The sequence below is a fragment of the Tursiops truncatus genome, chromosome 6 (genome assembly GCF_011762595.2).
Source record: "Tursiops truncatus isolate mTurTru1 chromosome 6, mTurTru1.mat.Y, whole genome shotgun sequence".
In the NCBI taxonomy this organism is placed as follows: Eukaryota; Metazoa; Chordata; class Mammalia; order Artiodactyla; family Delphinidae; genus Tursiops; species Tursiops truncatus.
This window is the reverse complement of record NC_047039.1, coordinates 35,375,322-35,394,671: the sequence shown is the minus strand read 5'-3', so window position 1 is coordinate 35,394,671 and position 19,350 is coordinate 35,375,322. Positions and strand designations below refer to the sequence as shown.

Genomic DNA, 19,350 nt, shown 5'->3' with positions numbered 1-19,350 from the left:
AGTATAAAATTTGCAGTCCTGATAAATCAGCCTTTATGATGGTTGTTTCTTTTCTTTTTTATTTATTTGTTTATTTTTGGCTGTGTTGGGTCTTCGTTGCTGCGTGAGGGCTTTCTTTAGTTGCGGTGAGCAGGGGCTACTCTTCGTTGCGGTGCGTGGACTTTTCGTTGTGGTGGCTTCTCTTGTTGTGGAGCACAGCCTCTAGGCATGCAGGCTTCAGTAGTTGTGACTTGCGGGCTCTAGAGCACAGGCTCAGTAGTTGTGGCGCACGGGCTTAGTTGCTCCATGGCATGTGGGATCTTCCTGAACCAGGGATTGAACCTGTGTTTCAGCATTGGCAGGCAGATTCTTAATGACTGCACCACCAGGGAAGTCTGGTTGTTTGTTTGTTTGTTTCTTATTTATTTATGGCTGCGTTGGGTCTTAGTTGCTGCACGCGGGCTTTCTTTAGTTGCGCTGAGCAGGGGCTACTCTTGGTTGTGGTTTGTGGGCTTTTCATTGTGGTGTCTTCTCTTGTTGCGGAGCACGGGCTCTAGGCACATGGGCTCAAGTAGTTGTGGCACAGGGGCTCTAGAGCGCAGGCTCGGCAGTTGTGGCTCACGGGCTTAGTTGCTCCCCAGCATGTGGGATCTTCCTGGACCAGGGCTCGAACCCGTGTCCCCTGCATTGGCAGGCGGATTCTTAACCACTCTGCCACCAGGGAAGCCCCAGTTGTTTCTTTTAATTGTGAATGAAATTTAGCTTACTTTCATGTCATTGGCCATTTGTAACATTTATGCAAGTTAACTATCCTTGTTCTTTGCCCATTTTTCTTTAGGTTTTTTTTTTTTAATAGAATAAAGGCTGCTTGCATAAAGGAAGTTAGTCATTGGTCAGATGTATTGCATGTTGCAAATATCTTTTCTTTGTGTGTCATTTATTAATGATGTAATTTAAAATATTGTGCCTAGAATTCTGTCCAATGTTAAACATGAAGACAAGTGTAGAGAAAATTGTGTTGTAACTGTTGTAACAGCTGAGAAGAAGAATTTGTAGGGTTTAGAATAAGTTCTCTTAACATTGTCATGTGGGTTACTCATATCTTTTTTTTTTTCTCATATCTTAATGAACAAGCTTGATACTAATAATGTACAAGCTGATACGGAGGTACCTGCATTTTTCTGTGTACGTGGCAGTAACACTTTTTTTTTTTTTTTTAAACTCAAAATACGGGCTTCTCTGGTGGCGCAGTGGTTAAGAATCCACCTGCCAATGCAGGAGACACGGGTTCGATCCCTGGTCCGGGAAGATCCCACATGCTGCGGAGCAACTAAGCCCGTGCGCCACAACTGCCGAGCCTGTGCTCTATAGCCCGCGAGCCACAACTACTGAGCCCGCGTGAGCCTAGAGCCTGTGCTCTGCAACAAGAGAAGCCACTGCAATGAGAAGCCCGTGCACTGCAAGGAAGAGTAGCCCCCGCTTGCTGCCACCAGAGAAAGCCCGCCCATAGCAACAAAGACCCAACGCAGCCAAAAATAAATTGAACATAAATAAATTTTTAAAAAACACCTCAAAATATTTATACCCAGTTATAAGTGAACACATGTTTATGGTAGAAAGTTTTTAAAGTTCTTGAAACTACGAAGAAAAAAGTCACTTGTGGGCTTCCCTGTTGGTGCAGTGGTTAAGAATCTGCCTGCCAATGCAGGGGACATGGGTTTGAGCCCTGGTCCGGGAAGATCCCACATGCCGCGGAGCAGCTAAGCCCGTGCGCCACAACTACTGAGCCTGCATTTTAAAGCCCGTGAGCCACAACTACTGAAGCCCGCGTTCCTAGAGCCTGTGCTCCTCAGCAAGAGAAGCCACTGCAATGAGAAGCCCGCGCATCGCAATGAAGAGTACACACAACTGCAGAAAGCTCACATGCAGCAACGAAGACCCAACAGAGCCAAAAATAAATAAATGAAATAAATTAATTTTAAAAAATCTTTTAAAAAGTCACTTGTAATGATGCTATCCAGAAATAATACTTTAAAGTATATTTCTTCTGAAATACACTGTATTTCATCTAAAAAGTTGGATACCGTGTATCCATTTTAAAAAAACTTAACATATTTTGAACATTTTCCCAACTAGTCATTATTTAACCTTTCCCCTTTTGTTGGATCTGGAGATTTATTTTGCTTTCTAAAGAATACTATGTTGAACACATTTTTATATCTATATTTGTGTTTTTCACATAAGTTTCTGGTACTGGATATATTGGGTCAAAAGTTATGAGTGCCTACATATTATCATATTTAGAGAACATATTTTGAACTGGTTTTGACAAGATAAAATGCAACAGTAAAAATGACAGTTTTCAAAAAAAAAAAAAAATGACAGTTTTCTTGAGGTCAAGGAAACCACTAAAGAGAGATGACTATTATGGCTTTAGTTTCAAATCATTATGTATCGAAAAATTAAAGGAACTAGAATAATCAAAACAATTTTGAAAAAGAACGAAGTTTTAAGACTCACAATGTCCAATTTTAAGATGTACTGTAAAGCTACACTAATCAAGACAGTGTGGTGTATTGGCCAAAGGCATGGAATAGGGGGCCCAGAAATAGACTTATTCAGATATAGTCAACCGATTTTTTGACAAAGGTGCAAACATACTTCAATGGAGAAAGGACAGTCTTTTCAAATATACGATGTTGGAAAACTGGGGATCCACATGTAAAGTGAGCCTCAACCTATGTAACATATATCTTATACACAAATTAACTTGAATCATAAACCTAAATGTAAAACATAAAGCAGTAAAACCTTTAGAAGAAAGCATTGGGAAAAGTCTTCTTGACCTAGGGTTTGGCAAAGAGCTCTTAGATACAGTACCAAAAGCATGATCTGTGAAAGAAAAAATTGGTGAAGTGAACTTCATCAGAATTTAAAACTTTTTCCTGGGCTTCCCTGGTGGCGCAGTGGTTGAGAGTCCACCTGCCTATGCAGGGGACACGGGTTCGTGCCCTGGTCCGGGAAGATCCCACATGCCGCGGAATGGCTGGGCCCGTGAGCCATGGCCGCTGAGCCTGTGCGTCCGGAGCCTGTGCTCTGCAACGGGAGAGGCCACAACAGTGAGAGGCCCACGACCGCAAAAAAAAAACCAAAAACAAAACACTTTTTCCTGTGAAGGACACAGTTAAAGAGAATGAAAAGATATGCCATGAATTGGGAGAATATATTTGCAAAGCACATATCTTAGAAAGGACTTATATCCAGAATTTCTGAAGAGCTTTCAAAACTCAACATAGGGGGAAAAACCCCTAAAAAATCAACAACCCAGTTTCAAAAATGGGTGAAAGATTTGAACAGATATTTCAATAAAGATGTTTGGATGGCTTATAAGCACATGTAAAGATGCTCATCTTTAGTCATTAGGGAAATGCAAATTAAAACCACAATGAAGTGCCATTTACGTATCTTTTAGCATGGCTAAAATAAAATAATAAAATATTGCACTGACAGTACTGAGTATTGGTGAGGATGAGGATTAGCTGAAACTAATACTTCTGGTGAGAATGCAGACTCTGGAAAAGTCTGTCAGTTTATTACAAAGTATACAATTACCATCTGTCTCAACAAGCCCATTTCTAGGAATTTGTCTTAGGGCAATATAAACTTACTGTTTACACAAAAATGTGTATGTGAATGTTTGTAGCAGCACTATTCATAATTGCCCCAAACTGGAAACAACCCAAATGTCCTTCAGTGGGTGAATGGATAAGTAAACTGCTATATCTATATTATGGAATGCTATTCAGCAATAAAAAGGAATCAAGTATTGACATACTAGTAATATGAATAAGTATCAAAGCATTATGGCAGTCACATAAGATTACATTCTGAATGGGTCTAACATGATATTCTCGAAAAGACAAAACCGTAGGCACAGAGAACAACAGGTCAGTGGTTGCCAGGGTTTGGGGGTGGAGGAAGGGTTTGACTACAAAGGGGTAGCGTGAGGGAATTCTTTGTGGATATTGGAATTGTTTTGTATTCTATTTATGGTGGTGCTTACAAGAATCTATGTACATGCTAAAACTTATAAAAGTGTATGCCGAGGAAGTGAATACTGCTAGATGTAAATTTAAAAAGTAAAAAACTTACAGATTTAATTATCTTATAATTTTATTTGTCGATTATACCTCAGTAAGGCTGAAAAAATAAGACACAGTAAAAATTTTAAAGAATAAAAGAAAATGTCCTTGTTTTAGAAAAAGATGCAGAAATGACTTTTTATAAATAACAGAGTACCACAGACTGAGTGGCTTATAAACAACAGAAATTTATTTCTCACAGTTCTGAAGGCTTGAAGTCTGAGATCAGGTTGCCATCATGGTCAGGTTCTAGTGAGGGCTCTCTTCCAGGTTGTAGACTTATTGTATCCTTACGTGGTAAGAAAGAGGGCAAGAGAGCTCTCTGGGTTCCCTTGTTTTAAGGGTGCTGATTCCATTAACGAGCATTCTACCCTTAAGACCTAATTGCAGCCCAAAGGTCCTTCTTCTAATATCACATTTGGGGTTAGGATTTCAGCATGAGTTTTGGGGGACATAAATTTGGTCCATTGCAAACAACATCCAGCTTTGGCATAAAATATTACAATTTAGTTGTATCTTTAGGATAAATTCCTAGATTTTATGGTTCAAATATGTTTACATCTAAAGACATTTGTTACAAATTTAATATGATTTTCATAAAAATTAGATTGAAGCAAGTTCCTGAAGGATATTTAGATTTTCATTTTCTTTCCTGAGTGATATCCAATGCCTGAGTAGTATTGGTATTGAATACTAACAACTTTTAAGTTTAATAACCAGTTACGTAGAAGCTAGAGGAGGAGAAAAAGTAAAGGAAGACAGATATCAATCCATTTCAACATAAGTAAGGATTCCCAAAATTTAGTGCTTTCCATTAGAATTAAAGTATTTTCGGAAGTAGTGAATTTTTTGTCCCTGGGGATAGTCAAATGCATGTTGGATGACACCTAGGGATAGTGTTCTAAGAGGATATTAATCATCTGCATGAGTGATTAAACTGCTTTAGAATCATGTTGGAAACTTTTAGAAATAAAAGATTCCTGGCTCTATTCTCACACACTATTTTATAGATTCACCCTTTTTTTGTTTGTTTGGTTGCGCCTTGTGGCATGTGGGATCTTAGTTCCCCGACCAGGAATCGAACCCATGCCCCATGTAGTAGAAGCACTGGGTCTTAACCACTGGACCTCCAGGGAAGTCTCTAGAATCAGAATCTTTTGAGACTCTGGTGGGCATCTCCAGGTGGTTCTGATGTAAAGCAAGGTTCCTATTGCTGAGATTCAGTATGATTCTATGTTTTGCTTTATTTTTTGGGTAGAGTGCATTTATGTTCCAAAGGTAATGTATCTATAAGTTCTTTATTAGCCAAAAAAGGATACTGTAAAATTCATTGTTATGTAGCTTCTCTCTACCACCAAATACTTATCTTCCCCTCCTACAGGTGAAACACACACCCGTGAAATTATAAACAAATTTTTTTAAGCTTTTGAATTGTTGTTAATAGCTTGCCTAATTTTATTCAAAGGATTTTTGTGCATGATTTTTAAAAATTGAAGTATAGTTAATTCACAGTGTTGTGTATGTATGATTTTTTTTTTTTTTTTTTTTTGCGGTACGCGGGCCTCTCACTGTTGTGGCCTCTCCCGTTGCGGAGCACAGGCTCCGGACGCGCAGGCTAAGGGTTCACATGCCACAACTGAGGAGCTGGCAAGCCGCAACTAAAGGAGCCCTGGAGCTGCAACTGAGGAGCCCACGTGCTGCAACTAAGACCTGGTGCAACCAAATAAATAAATAATTTAAAAAAAAAGAATATTGTTCTTTTTGCCCTCCTGGGTTAATCAAGTAGAAGGCAGTGAGTAAAAGTTGAATTGTTTTCTGTTGTAAAAAGGCTTGTGGTTAGATTTTTTTTTTAAAGTGCTGTTTAGTTTTAACTAAGTTATTGGGCTTTTATGGGCTATGATTTGAGTCTATAAGCAGATTTAGAGATTATAGCCTCAAGGTTGTCACTTAAAACTATTGATGATATTTATTTCTCAGTGGAGTTGGAGAGTAGGCGTTAAGTATTTTAGTGATCCTTTGAATTTTACTGTGCTAAATCTTGTTCTCAATGTTAAAGAACAGAGAGGCAGTATAGTATAGTGGTTAAAAATATTAACTCTAGAGGTGGACAGCTAGGTTCCAGTTCAGGGTCTATAGCGGTGATCTTGGGCAGATTATTTAACCTCTGTATGTCTTAATTTCTTTTGTAAAATGGGGGAAAGTATGGCATCTACTCTGTTAGGGATACTGTGAGAATTAAATACAGTATGTTAGTACATGTAGAAGTACTTAGAATGTGCCTGCTATAGAAAAAGCACTCGATTAGTGTTAGTTGCTACTAGTGTTAGCTATACTGTTTTTTTTTTTTTTTGCGGTACGCGGGCCTCTCACTGTTGTGGCCTCTCCTGCTGCAGAGCACAGGCTCTGGACACGCAGGCTCAGCGGTCACGGCTCACGGGCCCAGCCGCTCCGTGGCACGTGGGATCCTCCTGGACCGGGGCACGAACCCGTGTCCCCTGCATTGGCAGGCGGACTCTCAACCACTGCGCCACCAGGGAAGCCCAGCTATACTGTTTTGAATGGTACTTTTCACTTTATAAGTTAATACATGTGCAAGGTAAAAATAGTATAAAGTGATATTAGGTGATGAGTTTTATATGCATACTACATTAACACCCCTCCCCATATCCCTGGTCTTACCTCCTAGCGGTTTTTTAATTTAAAAAATAATTTATTTAAAAAGTTGTGGTGAAGTGTACATAACATAAAAATTCCCATTTTTGACCTTTTAAAAGTGTGTATTCAGTACTTAATGCCATTGATTTTTAAATTTTATTTATTTATTTATTTGGCCATGCTGCGCAGCCTGCAGGATCTTAGTTCCCCGATCCAGTCTTTTGGCAGTGAAAATGTGGAGTCCTAAGTGCTGGACTGCCAGGGAATTCCCTGATTTTTGTATTTTAAAAGCTATCTAGTTTTTTTGCTATGGGAGAAAAACACATAATATATCATCTACTTCCCCTCTGTTGTATAGCCTCCCAATTTTGTAATAGTTTCTTAAAACTTTAAAATTTCTTGTTTTGAGTTAAAGCATTTTTAAAAAGTAGAAGTTATGAATGCCCCTAATTTAAAGAATCAAATGAGTTCGACAAAGTTATTACATAAAATAACTGTCCTCCAAACACCCCTCTTCCCCATTTCTACCACTCTACATGAAACAACTTCTAATTCTTTCAGCTTATTATTTTGGCATTATTCCAGAAAGTTCCCTCCCTTTCCAGTCACTTCTCCCACACCATTCTAGACAACCACTGTGGTTTTCTATCACCATAGCTCTTAGTTTTTCCTGTTCCAGGAAATCATACAGTATGTATTCTTGGGTTTAGCTTCTTTTGCTCAACACAGTGTTTTTGAGATTCACATATGTTACATGTATGGTAGTTTGTTCCTTTTGATGAGTAGTATTCCACTGTATCAGTATACCTTAATTTGTTTATCCATTTCTCTATTGATAGATACTTGAATTGCTTCTGATTTTTGGCTATTCTGAATAAAGCAGTTATTATGAACATTCATGTTAAGGTCTTCTAGTGGGCATTTACTTATTTCTCTTGGGTAAATACCTAGGAGTGGAATTTGTTGTATGTTTATTTCTGCTGTTTTATTTAATTTCTAAGAGCTCTCTTTTGATATACGATTTTAAAAACTAACATTCTAAAATAAATTAAAAAAACAACATTCTGTTTTTGAGTCATGGTTGAAGTGTCTCCTCTTAATTCTCTGAACACACTATATATAAATACATACGTATAATGTAATGTATAATATGTATATTTTAAACGTTTACTTTCCCTTGTAGGCTGTTTCCTCTAGATTCTTACTTGTTTTTGATAGGTGTGTTTCATGTTAAATACTTTCCCCAGATGTCTTATAATCTTTGGTTATCTGCTTAATGGTTTTTAGTTGAGGTATAACATATGTACAGGAAAGAGTATATATCTTAAGTGTACAGCTTAATGAACTTTTACTGTATACTCTCTCATATATTCACTGCCTAGAACAAGAGAGAGAACATTTTTAGTTCCCCAGAAGGCACCATTGTACCACTTCCAAGTCAGTACCTTCATTCTCCTATAACCATTAATTATTCTGATGACTTATATCACCACGATTTAGTCTTGCCTATTTTTCAACTTCATATAAGTGAAATTGTTCCATTTTTTTTTTCTTCTCTACTTGTTTGTTATACATTCTTTAATTGGTTTCAGTGGTTACCCTGGATCAGAGTTTTTCAACCTTAGCACTATTGACATTTGGGGCCAGATAGTTTTTTGTTTGGGGGTGGAAGGGGCTGTCCTGTGTGTTGTAGGATCTTTAACAGTATCCCTGGTCACTACCCACTAGATATCAGTAGCAACCCCCCATTTCCCAGTTTTGACAACCAAAAATGTCTTCAGACATTACTGAATGTCCCCTCGGGGGCAGAATACCCCCTGGTTAAGAACCATTGCCCTAGATATTTCAGTATGCATTGTTAATTTATTACAGTTTAAGTTAATGCTTTTCAAAGACTGCAAGAACCGTACAACAGTTTAACTCCATCCCATCCGCCTTGCCCTTTGTGCTATCGATGTTGTATATTTCAGTTCCACCTGTCTTATAAACCTCTAAGGCAATAGCATTGTAGTTTTATATAGTTATCATTTTTAATCTTTGTATTGTAAAATAAGCAGAAAATCTCACACACAAACTTTTTTTTTTTTTTTTTTTTTTTTTTTTAAATAAATAAGGCAAACATCCTTGTAACCACGCCACCTAGGTCAAGAAGTAGAACTTTTCAGCCATCCCGGAATCCCTCTACGTGTCCCATTTCAGTTATAAACCTGTGCCTCCCCCCTCCCATAACTACTGTTCTGACTTTTATAGTAATTCATTTCCTTATTCTTTTTGTTTTATCACCAAGTGTGCATTCTTAGACACTGTAGTTTAGTGTTATTGAGTTTTTTAAGTTTGGTATCTTTTTAAATATCTTTTAATCTACAGTTTACCTCTCGGTCCCTTTCTTTTACTTACAGTCTTTGTGTTGAAGAATGCTTGCCAAAATGTGAATTTTACTGATTGCACACTCATGCTGCAGTTCAGCATGTTCCTTCATCCTCTGTATTTGTTGCAAATTGGTAGTTGGATTCAGAGTCTTGGTCAGACTCTGGTTCAGTCTCTGATATTATTACAGGCAGTGTTGTGTTCTTTCATCAGGAGGCACATTACGGGCTTTCTCTCTTTTTATGATGACAGCAGTTGGGCTCAATGCCCAGATCTGTTAAATTATTTGTAGTTGCAGAATAGTGACCGTTCTGCTATTTCTTTTTCATTTATTAGTTGGAATACTTTTATTAAGAGATGCTTCTGCTTGTCTACTACAGTTGACCCTTGAATGACGTGGATTTGAACATAAAGACAAGGATTTGAACTGTGTGGGTTCACTTGTATGTGGACTTTTTTCAATAAATATGTACTACAGTACTACACAATCTGCTGTTGGTTGAGTCCGTGGATGCAGAATCACATATATGGAGGACTAACTGTATAGTTATGTGCAGATTTTCAGCTGCATGGAGGGTCGGCACCCCTAACCCGTGTATTGTTCAAGGGTCAAGTGTATTTATATATTTATTTATAAAAATTTAATTAATTAATTAATTTGGCTGCATTGGGTCTTTGTTGTAGTGCACGGGCTTTCTCTAGTTGTGACGAGCGGGGCCTACTCTTTGTTGCAGTGCGTGCGCTTCTCATCGTGGTGGCTTCTCTTGTTGTGGAGCACAGGCTCTAGGCGCGCAGGCTTCATTAGTTGTGGCTTGTGGGCTCTAGAGCACAGGCTCAGTAGTTGTGGCCCACGGGCCTAGTTGCTCCTCGGTGTGTGGGATTTCCCCAGAGCAGGGCTCGAACCTGTGTCCCCTGCACTGGCAGGCAGATTCTTAACCATTGCGCCACCAGGGAAGTCCCTCAACTGTATATAGTTATTCAGGAGTACAAGTTGTATAGGAAAGGTAGGATAGATGCTTGATTCTTTGCTTTTATCACTTTTCAAGATAGCAGGTTAGTTCCTTATTATCCCCTAAGAGAAACAGCTTTTTTTTTCCACCATGCTGCGCAGCTTGTGGGATCTTAGTTACCTGACCAGGAATTGAACCCAGGCCCTTGGCAGTGAAAGGGTGGAGTCCTAACCACTGGACCACCAGGGAATTCCCAAGAAACAGCTATTTTTAAAAATACCATTGTGAATTCAGGGATTCAAACATATTTGCCGGTTTTTAATCAATGGCAGTTATTATTTACGCTCAAATTGTCCTGTCTTTGACAAGTTGGAGCCTCCTCAAGTTGGCTGCTAGATAACTTGATCCACTCCAGGTAGTCTTTGTAGCATCCTTGTTATCTGATATGACCAAGTGTTCCAGGCTTATCTTTTACATTTCCTGCTCCAGAGTTGTAACCAGCTGTTTTCTCCAATCTGGGCATTGAGGGTGCTCATTGCTGTGAGTTATTGTGTCTAGGACAGTTAAGGGTGATATATGTACATCTGTATATATCTGTATATCTATCTGTACATATACGCACACACATAAAGATTTTAAAAATTTACTCTCTAATATATTACATCTATACTTCCTTTTTTCTATACCAAAAATGCTGGTTCTCAAGGATACAGGGGATAATGAATTAGAATATCCTCATTATTAATTACTCATTTGTTTTATTCCACATTATACAATAGTCTCACAATAGCAATACTAGTATTACCATTTCCAATATGATTACTGAGAGCAGTTGCATAAAATGTCTTGCATATGTTATCCTCATTCCCTTCTCACTTTGTATCTGTACTATACTATATCATCAGATTATATTGCCATTACATATTATATAGTAGTCACCCCTTATCCGTGGGGGATACGTTCCAAGACCCTCAGTGGATGCTTGAAAATGCGGATAGTACTGAACCCTATATATACTATGTTTTTTCTGTATGCACATACATATGATAAAGTTTAATTTATAAATTAGGCACAGTAAGAGAACATCTGAATTGCCACTACTCTTGTGCTTTGGGGCCATTATTTAGTAAAATAAGGATTACTTGAATACAACCACTGCGGTACTGCGACAGTTGATCCCCATAACCCAGACAGCTACTAAGTGAGTAACAGGTGGGTAGCATGTACAGCATGGATACACTGGACAAAGGGATGATTCACATCCAGGGCAGGATGGAGAGGATGGTGCAAGATTTCATTGCTGTTCATTGAGTTGCTGTTCACTCAGAACAGCAACTCAATTTAAAAGTTATGAATTGCTTATTCTGGAATTTTCCATATAATGTTTTTGGACCCCTTGCCTGCAGGAAGCTGAAAGTGTGGAAAGCAAATCCGTGGATAAGGGGGCAATACTGTACTCTTTTTTCTTTTTTAAAAAATAAATTTATTTATGGCTGCACTGGGTCTTTGTTGCTGTGTTCAGACTTTCTCTAGTTGTGGTGAACGGGGACTACTCTTTGTTGCAGTGCGCAGGCTTCTCCTTGCGGTGGCTTCTGTTGCAGAGCACGGGCTCTAGGTGCATGAGCTTCAGTAGTTGTGGCTCGCAGGCTCTGGAGCGCAGCCTCAGTAGTTGTGGCACACGGGCTTAGTTGTTCCCTGGCGTAGATTTCTCCTCTTGATATTTGTCTTTTAGCACATCATTACAATGCAGATTAATCACTTCCAATTGAAGTTTAGGTGGAAGCTCTTCAACTGCACAAGTAGATTTAAGAATATGTAAATTTCTCTCATACTTTTGCTCAAGGTTTGGAAAACACTGCTGAAACTATCCTTTGAGCTCAGAAAATATATCTGTTGCAAATTTGTATGGGAATGGAGATCTCACTCCTTGTTTTAAATTTTGACTGAATAGGAAGTGAATAAAGCAGTTTAACATTACCTGTGATTCCAACAGGCTTTAGTTGTCATCAGAATATTTTAAGTTTTACTACAATATACATTTTGCATATAAGCAGTATTTTGCCTTATAATTTTATTTAAAATTCATTAAGGAACATTATCAAGTTTGTAGCAAAAGCTGATTTCCGAAGCCATTTGGTGTTTTGTAATAATGGTTCAGGCTAGTTTTTTCCTTTAGAAAAAATTTGAGCTCATTCCTGAGCTCAAAAAACCACAATAAAACATTAATCAACTGCCAAGCCATTGATCTAGTGTGTGGTGGCAAGTCAGGATATTTGGCTTCTGTTTTGGAACGGAAGATGGCTAAATCCACGAAAGCAAATGAAATATATCTTTTGGCAATAAGACATGGTCAATAAGACATGATAGATTCAAATGTTTTCCACAAAGTACCTGCTGATGAATAACCATAGGTTTGCAATACCATATACATTTTACATTCCCACAGGTTTTGTTAATTTGTCCAACTAAGCCTTTTTCTGTTACACACATATTTTTGCCACCATCACTTGTAACATTCTTTAGCAGATTCCACTTCAGGTTGTACTGACTTCGTGTTTTCTCAAGTTTGAAAATACTGTTTCCTTTTGTAGTTTCACAGATACTCTTAGAGGTTAATTCCTTAGTCACTTCAAATTCTGTACTGACTGCTCAAATAAACAACTGAATAGTAATCAGTAACATCTGTTGACTCCTCTAAAGCCAAGGAAACCCACTGGAAACCATTTGTCTTTTTTTTTTTTTAAATAAATTTATTTATTTTTGGCTGCGTTGGGTCTTTGTTGCTGTGCGCGGGCTTGCTCTGGTTGCGGCGAGCAGGGGCTACTCTTCGTTGCAGTGAGCGGGCTTCTCACTGCGGTGGCTTCTCTTTGTTGCCAAGCATGGGCTCTAGGCATGTGGGCTTCAGTAGTTGTGGCTCGCGGGCTCTAGAGTGCAGGCTCAGTAGTTGTGGTGCGAGGGCTTAGTTGCTCCGTGGCATGTGGGATCCTCCCAGACCAGGGCTCAAACCCGTGTCCCCTGCATTGGCATGCGGATTCTTAATCACTGCACCACCAGGGAAGCAAGCCCCCATTTGTCTTATTTTTTAACTGACTATTTTTTTTTAATTAAAAAAATTTTTTTTGGCCATGCCGATAGGCATGTGGGATCTTAGTTCCCCGACCAGGGATCAAACCCATGCCCCCTGCATTGGAAGTGCAGAGTCTTAATCACTGGACCTCCAGGCTAGTCCCCTTAATTGACTATTGATCTTGCTACCATTATCCTCAACTTGCTTGAACAACTGTTCTCGCTGAAAAGCTGACAATCTCAAACAAGTTTATTTTCTCTGGACGCATTTCTTTGACTACTGTAATCAAACACGATTTAATTAACTTGCCAACAGTAAATGGCTTTCCTTGCTAGGCTGACAAATGACCACTCACGCACTGAGTTTATTTGCAGTTTCATTTTTTGTTTTATGAAAAAATTCTACAATATGATATTCAATTTAAAATTTTCTAATTTTTCTGACTATTGCTTTCCTGTGAGTTGGGGATTGTTGTGATGAGTACAGTCTAGTAATGTCTAGGTATATTGTATTCTTTAGCATAGTTATAGTGTTATTGCATAATAAAGACAAGGCTTTGCCATTTAATTTGGTGACAAAACACACTCCACTGTGCCTTAATGTGTGGCATTTGAAGTGCACTTTTCTTGTTTTTACGTGATGGGTTATGCACTCGTAAATAAAATTAAAATGTCACGGTGCAGCAGCATGTGTGACACCCAAAATGCTGTTGGATATAACTATATCACTGCAGTTTTTAGTGTACCATGATGCAGGAGTTTGAAGCCATAAGCACTGCATATGGGCACCACATATGGGCTCTATTGCAACTACTCATTTTGCCATTGCAGTGTCAAAGCAGCCACAGACAAGTCATAAATAAATGATCATGACTGTGTTCCAATAAAACTTTATTTTATAGATAGTGAAATTTGAATTTTATATATATATTTTCATGTGGCACAAATGTTCTTTTGTATTTATGTTCCCTTTCCAGTGTTTTTCATTACTTCCTGCAGTGGTATTTTTATCTAAGATACTTTCCTTCAGTCTACAGAACTTTTAATAAATTTTGTGTGCAAATCTGCTAGCAGCAACCTCTCTCAGATTTTGCCTGAAAGCATCTTTATTTTTTGTTTTGTTTTTTAATATTTATTTATTTTGGCTGCACCGGGTCTTAGTTGCAGCATGCAAGACTCGTAGTTGTGGCACGTGGACTTCTTAGTTGTGGCATGCATGGGGGATTTAGTTCCAAGACCAGGGATCAAACCTGGGCCTCCTGCATTGGGAGCACAGATTCTTACCCACTGGACCACCAAGGGAGTCCCAAGCATCTTTATTTTTTTGAAACCTTTTTTGACTGGGTGTAGATTTCTAAGTTGGCTTTTTCTTTTAAAATCATCTCCTTTCAGCACGTCTACGTTGTCATTTCAGTGTTTTCTGACTTCCTTAATTTCTCTTTTCTAGCTTTATTAAGCTATAATTGACATGCAACCTTGTGTAAGTTTAAGGTGTACAATATGATAATTTTGATATTTGTATTGCAAAAAGATAACCACAACAAAGTTAGTTAACACATCCTTCATCTCACATAATTACCATGTTGTGGTGGTGGTGGTAACATTTAAGATTTACTCTCTTCCCAGCTTTCAAGTATACAATACATTCTTGTTAACTGTAAATCACCATGCTGTACATTAGATCCCTAGAACTTATTCCTCTTATAACTGGAAGTTCATACCCTTTGACCAACATCTCCTCATGTCTCCCATCCCACCTCCCCTCACTGCCAGCCCCTGGCAACCACCAGTCTACTCTCTGTTTCTATGACTTTGGCTCTTTTAGATTACACACATAAGTGAGATCATACAGCATTTGTATTTCTCTAACTTATTTCGCTTAGCATAATGGTCTCAGTGTTCATCCATGTTGTCCCAAATGGTAGGATTCCCCCTTTTAATGGCTGAATAATATTCCACTGTGTGTGTGTGTGTGTGTGTGTGTGTGTGTGTGTGTACGCACACACACACTTATTTTCTTTTGACAAGTCAGCCATTAATACTGTTATTGCTACTTTAAGGTAATATCTTTTTCTTCTGGTTACTTTTAAGATTTTCTTTGTCTTTGTTTTCAACAGTTTATGGCTTGCCTGGACTTTTTATTTTTTAAATCCTGTTCTGATTCACTGAGCTTCTTAAATCTGTGTGTAGATATATTTCATCAGTTTTGGAAGAAGTTCTTGGCTATTATCTCTTCAGATATTCCTTCTTCCCTGTTCCTTCCTTCCTTCCCTCCCTCCCTCTCTTCCCCTCCCACCTCTATTTACATATGTATTGGACCTTTTATAACTAGGTTCCACCTACCTACTACACTCTGTTCTGTCCTGTCCTCCCCCTTTTTTATTTTTATTTCTATTTTATTTATTTATTTTTTTTGCGGTACGCGGGCCTCTCACTGTTGTGGCCTCTGCCGCTGCGGAGCACAGGCTCCGGACGCGCAGGCCCAGCAGTCATGGCTCACGGGCCCAGCCACTCCGCGGCATGTGGGTTCCTCCCGGACCGGGGCACGAACCCGCGTCCCCTGCATCGGCAGGCAGACTCTCAACCGCTGTGCCACCAGAGGAGCCCTCTCCCTCTTTTTTTTTTAAAAAAAAAATTTTATTTTCTTTTTTTGGCTGGGTCGGGTCTTAGTTGCGGCACTCAGGATCTTCAGTGCAGTGCGTGGGCTTCTCTTTAGTTGTGGTGTGCGGGTTTCCTCTCTCTACTTGTGGCGTGTGGGCTCTGTAGTTTTGTGGCCCACAAGCTGCGTAGTTGTGGCACGCGGGGCTTAGTCGCCCTGCGGCATGTGGAATCTTAGTTCCTGACCAGGGATAGAACCTGCGTCCCTTGCATTATAAGGCAGATTCTTTACCACTGGACCACCAGGGAAGTCCTGAATTCTATTTTTTAAATTAAATCTTTTCCTCTATTTTCCTTTAACATACTAAATCATTGTTATTTATTGGTTTATTTATTTTAAAGATTTTTTTTTTTTTTTTGGCAGTACACGGGCCTCTCACCATTGTGGCCTCTCCCGTTGCAGAGCACAGGCTCCGGATGCACAGGCTCAGCGGCCATGGCTCACGGGCCCAGCTGCTCCGCGGCATGTGGGATCCTCCTGGACGGGGTCACGAACCCACGTCTCCTGCATTGGCAGGCGGACTCTCAACCACTGTGCCACCAGGGAAGCCCCGAATTTTTGTTTTTTTGATGTGGACCATTTTTAAAGTCTTTATTGAGGGATATCCCTGGTGGTGCAGTGGTTAAGAATCTGCCTGCCAGTGCAGGGGACATGGGTTCGATCCCTGGTCCGGGAAGATCCCACATTGCTGCAGAGCAAGTAAGCCCGAGAGCAGACCCAATGCAACCAAAAATAAATAAATTTATTAAAAAAATAAATTCTTTATTGAATTTGTTGCAATATTGCTTCAGTTTTATGTTTTGATTTTTTTGGCCCCGAGGCATGTGGGATCTAAGCTCCCTGATCAGGGATTGAACCTGCACCCCCTGCATTGGAAAGGGGGAGTCTTAACCATTGAGCGTCAGGGAAGTCCCTCATTTTTATTTAAAAGTCCTGTTTGCTAACTCGAATACCTGGGTCATCTTTGAATTTGTTTCTATACTTTTTTCTTCTCTTGATTATCAGTCGTTATTCTGCCTTTCTGCAGAACAGTTTGTTTGTTTGTTTGTTTGTTTTGCGGTACGCAGGCCTCTCACTGTTGTGGCCTCTCCTGTTGCGGAGCCTGTGCTCCGGGCGCGCAGGCTTAGCGGCCATGGCTCACGGGCCTAGCCGATCCACGGCATGTGGGATCTTCCCGGACCGGGTCACGAACCCGTGTCCCCTGCATCGGCAGGCGGACTCTCAACCACTGCGCCACCAGGGAAGCCCAGAACAGTTTTTTTTTTTCTTTTTTTTTTTTTCAGTCATATGCCAGGGCTTCCCTGGTGGCACAGTGGATAAGAATCCGCCTGCCAGTGCAGGGGACACAGGTACGAGCCCTGGTCCAGGAAGATCCCACATGCTGTGGAGCAACTAAGCCCGCGTGCCACAACTACAGAGCCTGCGCTCTAGAGCCTGCAAGCCACAACTGCTGAGCCCACGTGCCACAAATACTGAAGCCCGGGTGCCTAGAGCCCATGCTCCGCAACAAGAGAAACAGCTGCACTGAGAAGCCCGCGCGCTGCAACAAAGAGTAGCCCCCACTCGTTGCAACTAGAGAAAGCGGGCGCGCAGCAATGAAGACCCAGCGTAGCCATAAATAAACAAATAAATAGATAGATAGATTGATTGATTGTATGCCAGATGTTGCATATAAAAGAATAGAGAGGCTAAGATATTTTTCTCCAAAGATGCTTTCCCCTTGCTTCAGTTAGGTAAATAGGTTGTGGGGTTGTTCTCTTCAAACCAGTTCAAGGATTAATTTAGGTTGGAGCTTGGGTTACAGTTTTAGTAAGACTCAGTCTATCTCTGTCCTTGTGCTTCTGGTGTGCCACTATGGGCTTTTGATTGAGAGAGGTAAATCTTGGTTTCCTCAGCTTTGAATGACTGTAGGAGATTGAATTCTGGCCTTCGGAGGTTCTGAGTTTATTTTTTTACCCTCCAACACATTGCAGCTGTAAAATCTGAAAGGAGATTATGTTTTTCTGTCAGTGCCCTAACGCCATCAAAATCCTTTAGGCAGGACTTCCTGGTGGTCCAGTGGTGAAGACTCCACGCTTCCACTGCAGGGGCTATGGGTTCGAACCCTGGTTAGGGAACTAAAATCCCATATGCTGTGCGGCATGGCAAATAGATAGATAGATAGATAGACAGACAGACCATCCCTCCCTCCCTCCCTCCCTTGGGGAAAATTGATCATGTGTTTTTATGCGCTTCCTGTCCTTCATTTCAGCTCTGTGTGACCACCAAAAATTGAGCTGATTTCTTTCTTTTAGTAGCGTCCTTCTGCCTGTGCCCAGTCTGGTTTTTTAGCCTACCTCCAAAATTGGCAAATGCCCCCCAGAAAAAGAAAATGAAGAAAATGGCCAACAACTTCTGGCTCACCAAAAAAGGGCTCTCCCCTTCTGAAATTTTAGTTCCTACAGTTATTACTTTTGTAGGTTTACGAAATCTTTTTAAAAATACCATTTTTGCAAAACTACTCCCCCAGATTATTGCAGTGGGAGCATTGGAAGCAGAACTGTCTTTTTTAGTGTCTGAGTGAGTGACTGAAAGCTGACAGAGTTCTCAGTGCATGGATTGGGGGGACTGGCAACTTTTAACTTCTTTATAGAGTGATCTGGCTGGCCTTTTCCTAATGGAACCTCCCAATGTCACTATTGTTGGGCCTTTCTCTTGGGTCTGTGAGTTTTCCCAGTGAAGGCTCTTCCATTTTTCTGTTTCTGGAGGGTAAGGGACTAACTGCCATCATCCTGTGAGTCACCTGGGGAAGAGGACTAGGGTTGTCAACGTTTAGCATATTAACTTTTCCTTCATCCCCCCCTATTTGCAGCATGGGGCTCCTGCACCAATCTGAGCCTGATGTTGCCCAGCTCAAAGACCTTCCCCAGAGAATAAGGTGTCCATCTTCTGGCATGAGTACCCAGCTACATAAAGTAAGGGAGGGGATCTGAAAAATCTATATGCTTCATAAATAAACTTTCAGGCAGTCTTCCTCCTCTTAGCCTCTTCATACTCCCACTTCTAGAGTGATTTGATACTTCTAATTCTCAAGATTTTGGGGGATTGTTTGTGTAAATTATGTTGGTTTTCTACTTTTCCCACCACCAGTTTAAGATTTGGCTTTCTCTGGTCATTTGGAATAATTTCTTTCTTTTCCGTCTGTTTTCTACTGTCCAAAATTTAATTGCTGTTGTCTCTTTGCCAATTGTGTTTGTCCTTGTGTGTGCTTTTTTTTTTTTAAATCCCTATATTTTAACTTTTAGTGGATTTTGAGAGTGGGCAAAAATAGAACTGTTGTCTGTTCAGTCTATAGCACTAAAAAAAGGTAATATGGTTTCAAATTCATAAGGTATAAAAGGAGACATACAGCAAAAAGTTAGTCTGAATAATCTATTTTTTCTCTATTGATTTGAAATGCTACCTTTTTCATAATCCAAATTCCCCTGTTTACTTGAGTCTATTTCTGTTATTTGTTAACATTAATCTCTACCTAGTTCTACTTATTTTGGCT

General features: G+C 39.9%; 1 protein-coding gene across 2 annotated transcripts in view; it reads left to right on the top strand.

Annotated features, from left to right (window-relative positions):
• UBE2R2 (ubiquitin conjugating enzyme E2 R2) overlaps nt 1-19,350 on the top strand; it is a 93,849-nt gene that overhangs the window by 14,321 nt on the left and 60,178 nt on the right. The window contains exon 2 of one of the 2 annotated variants that reach the window (XM_073805657.1): nt 18,670-18,772. The exons of the other annotated variant lie outside the window; for it this stretch is intronic. Coding sequence (XP_073661758.1) covers nt 18,670-18,772 — 103 coding nt within the window. The remainder of the gene's footprint in view (nt 1-18,669; nt 18,773-19,350) is intronic. 2 annotated transcript variants of the gene reach the window in all.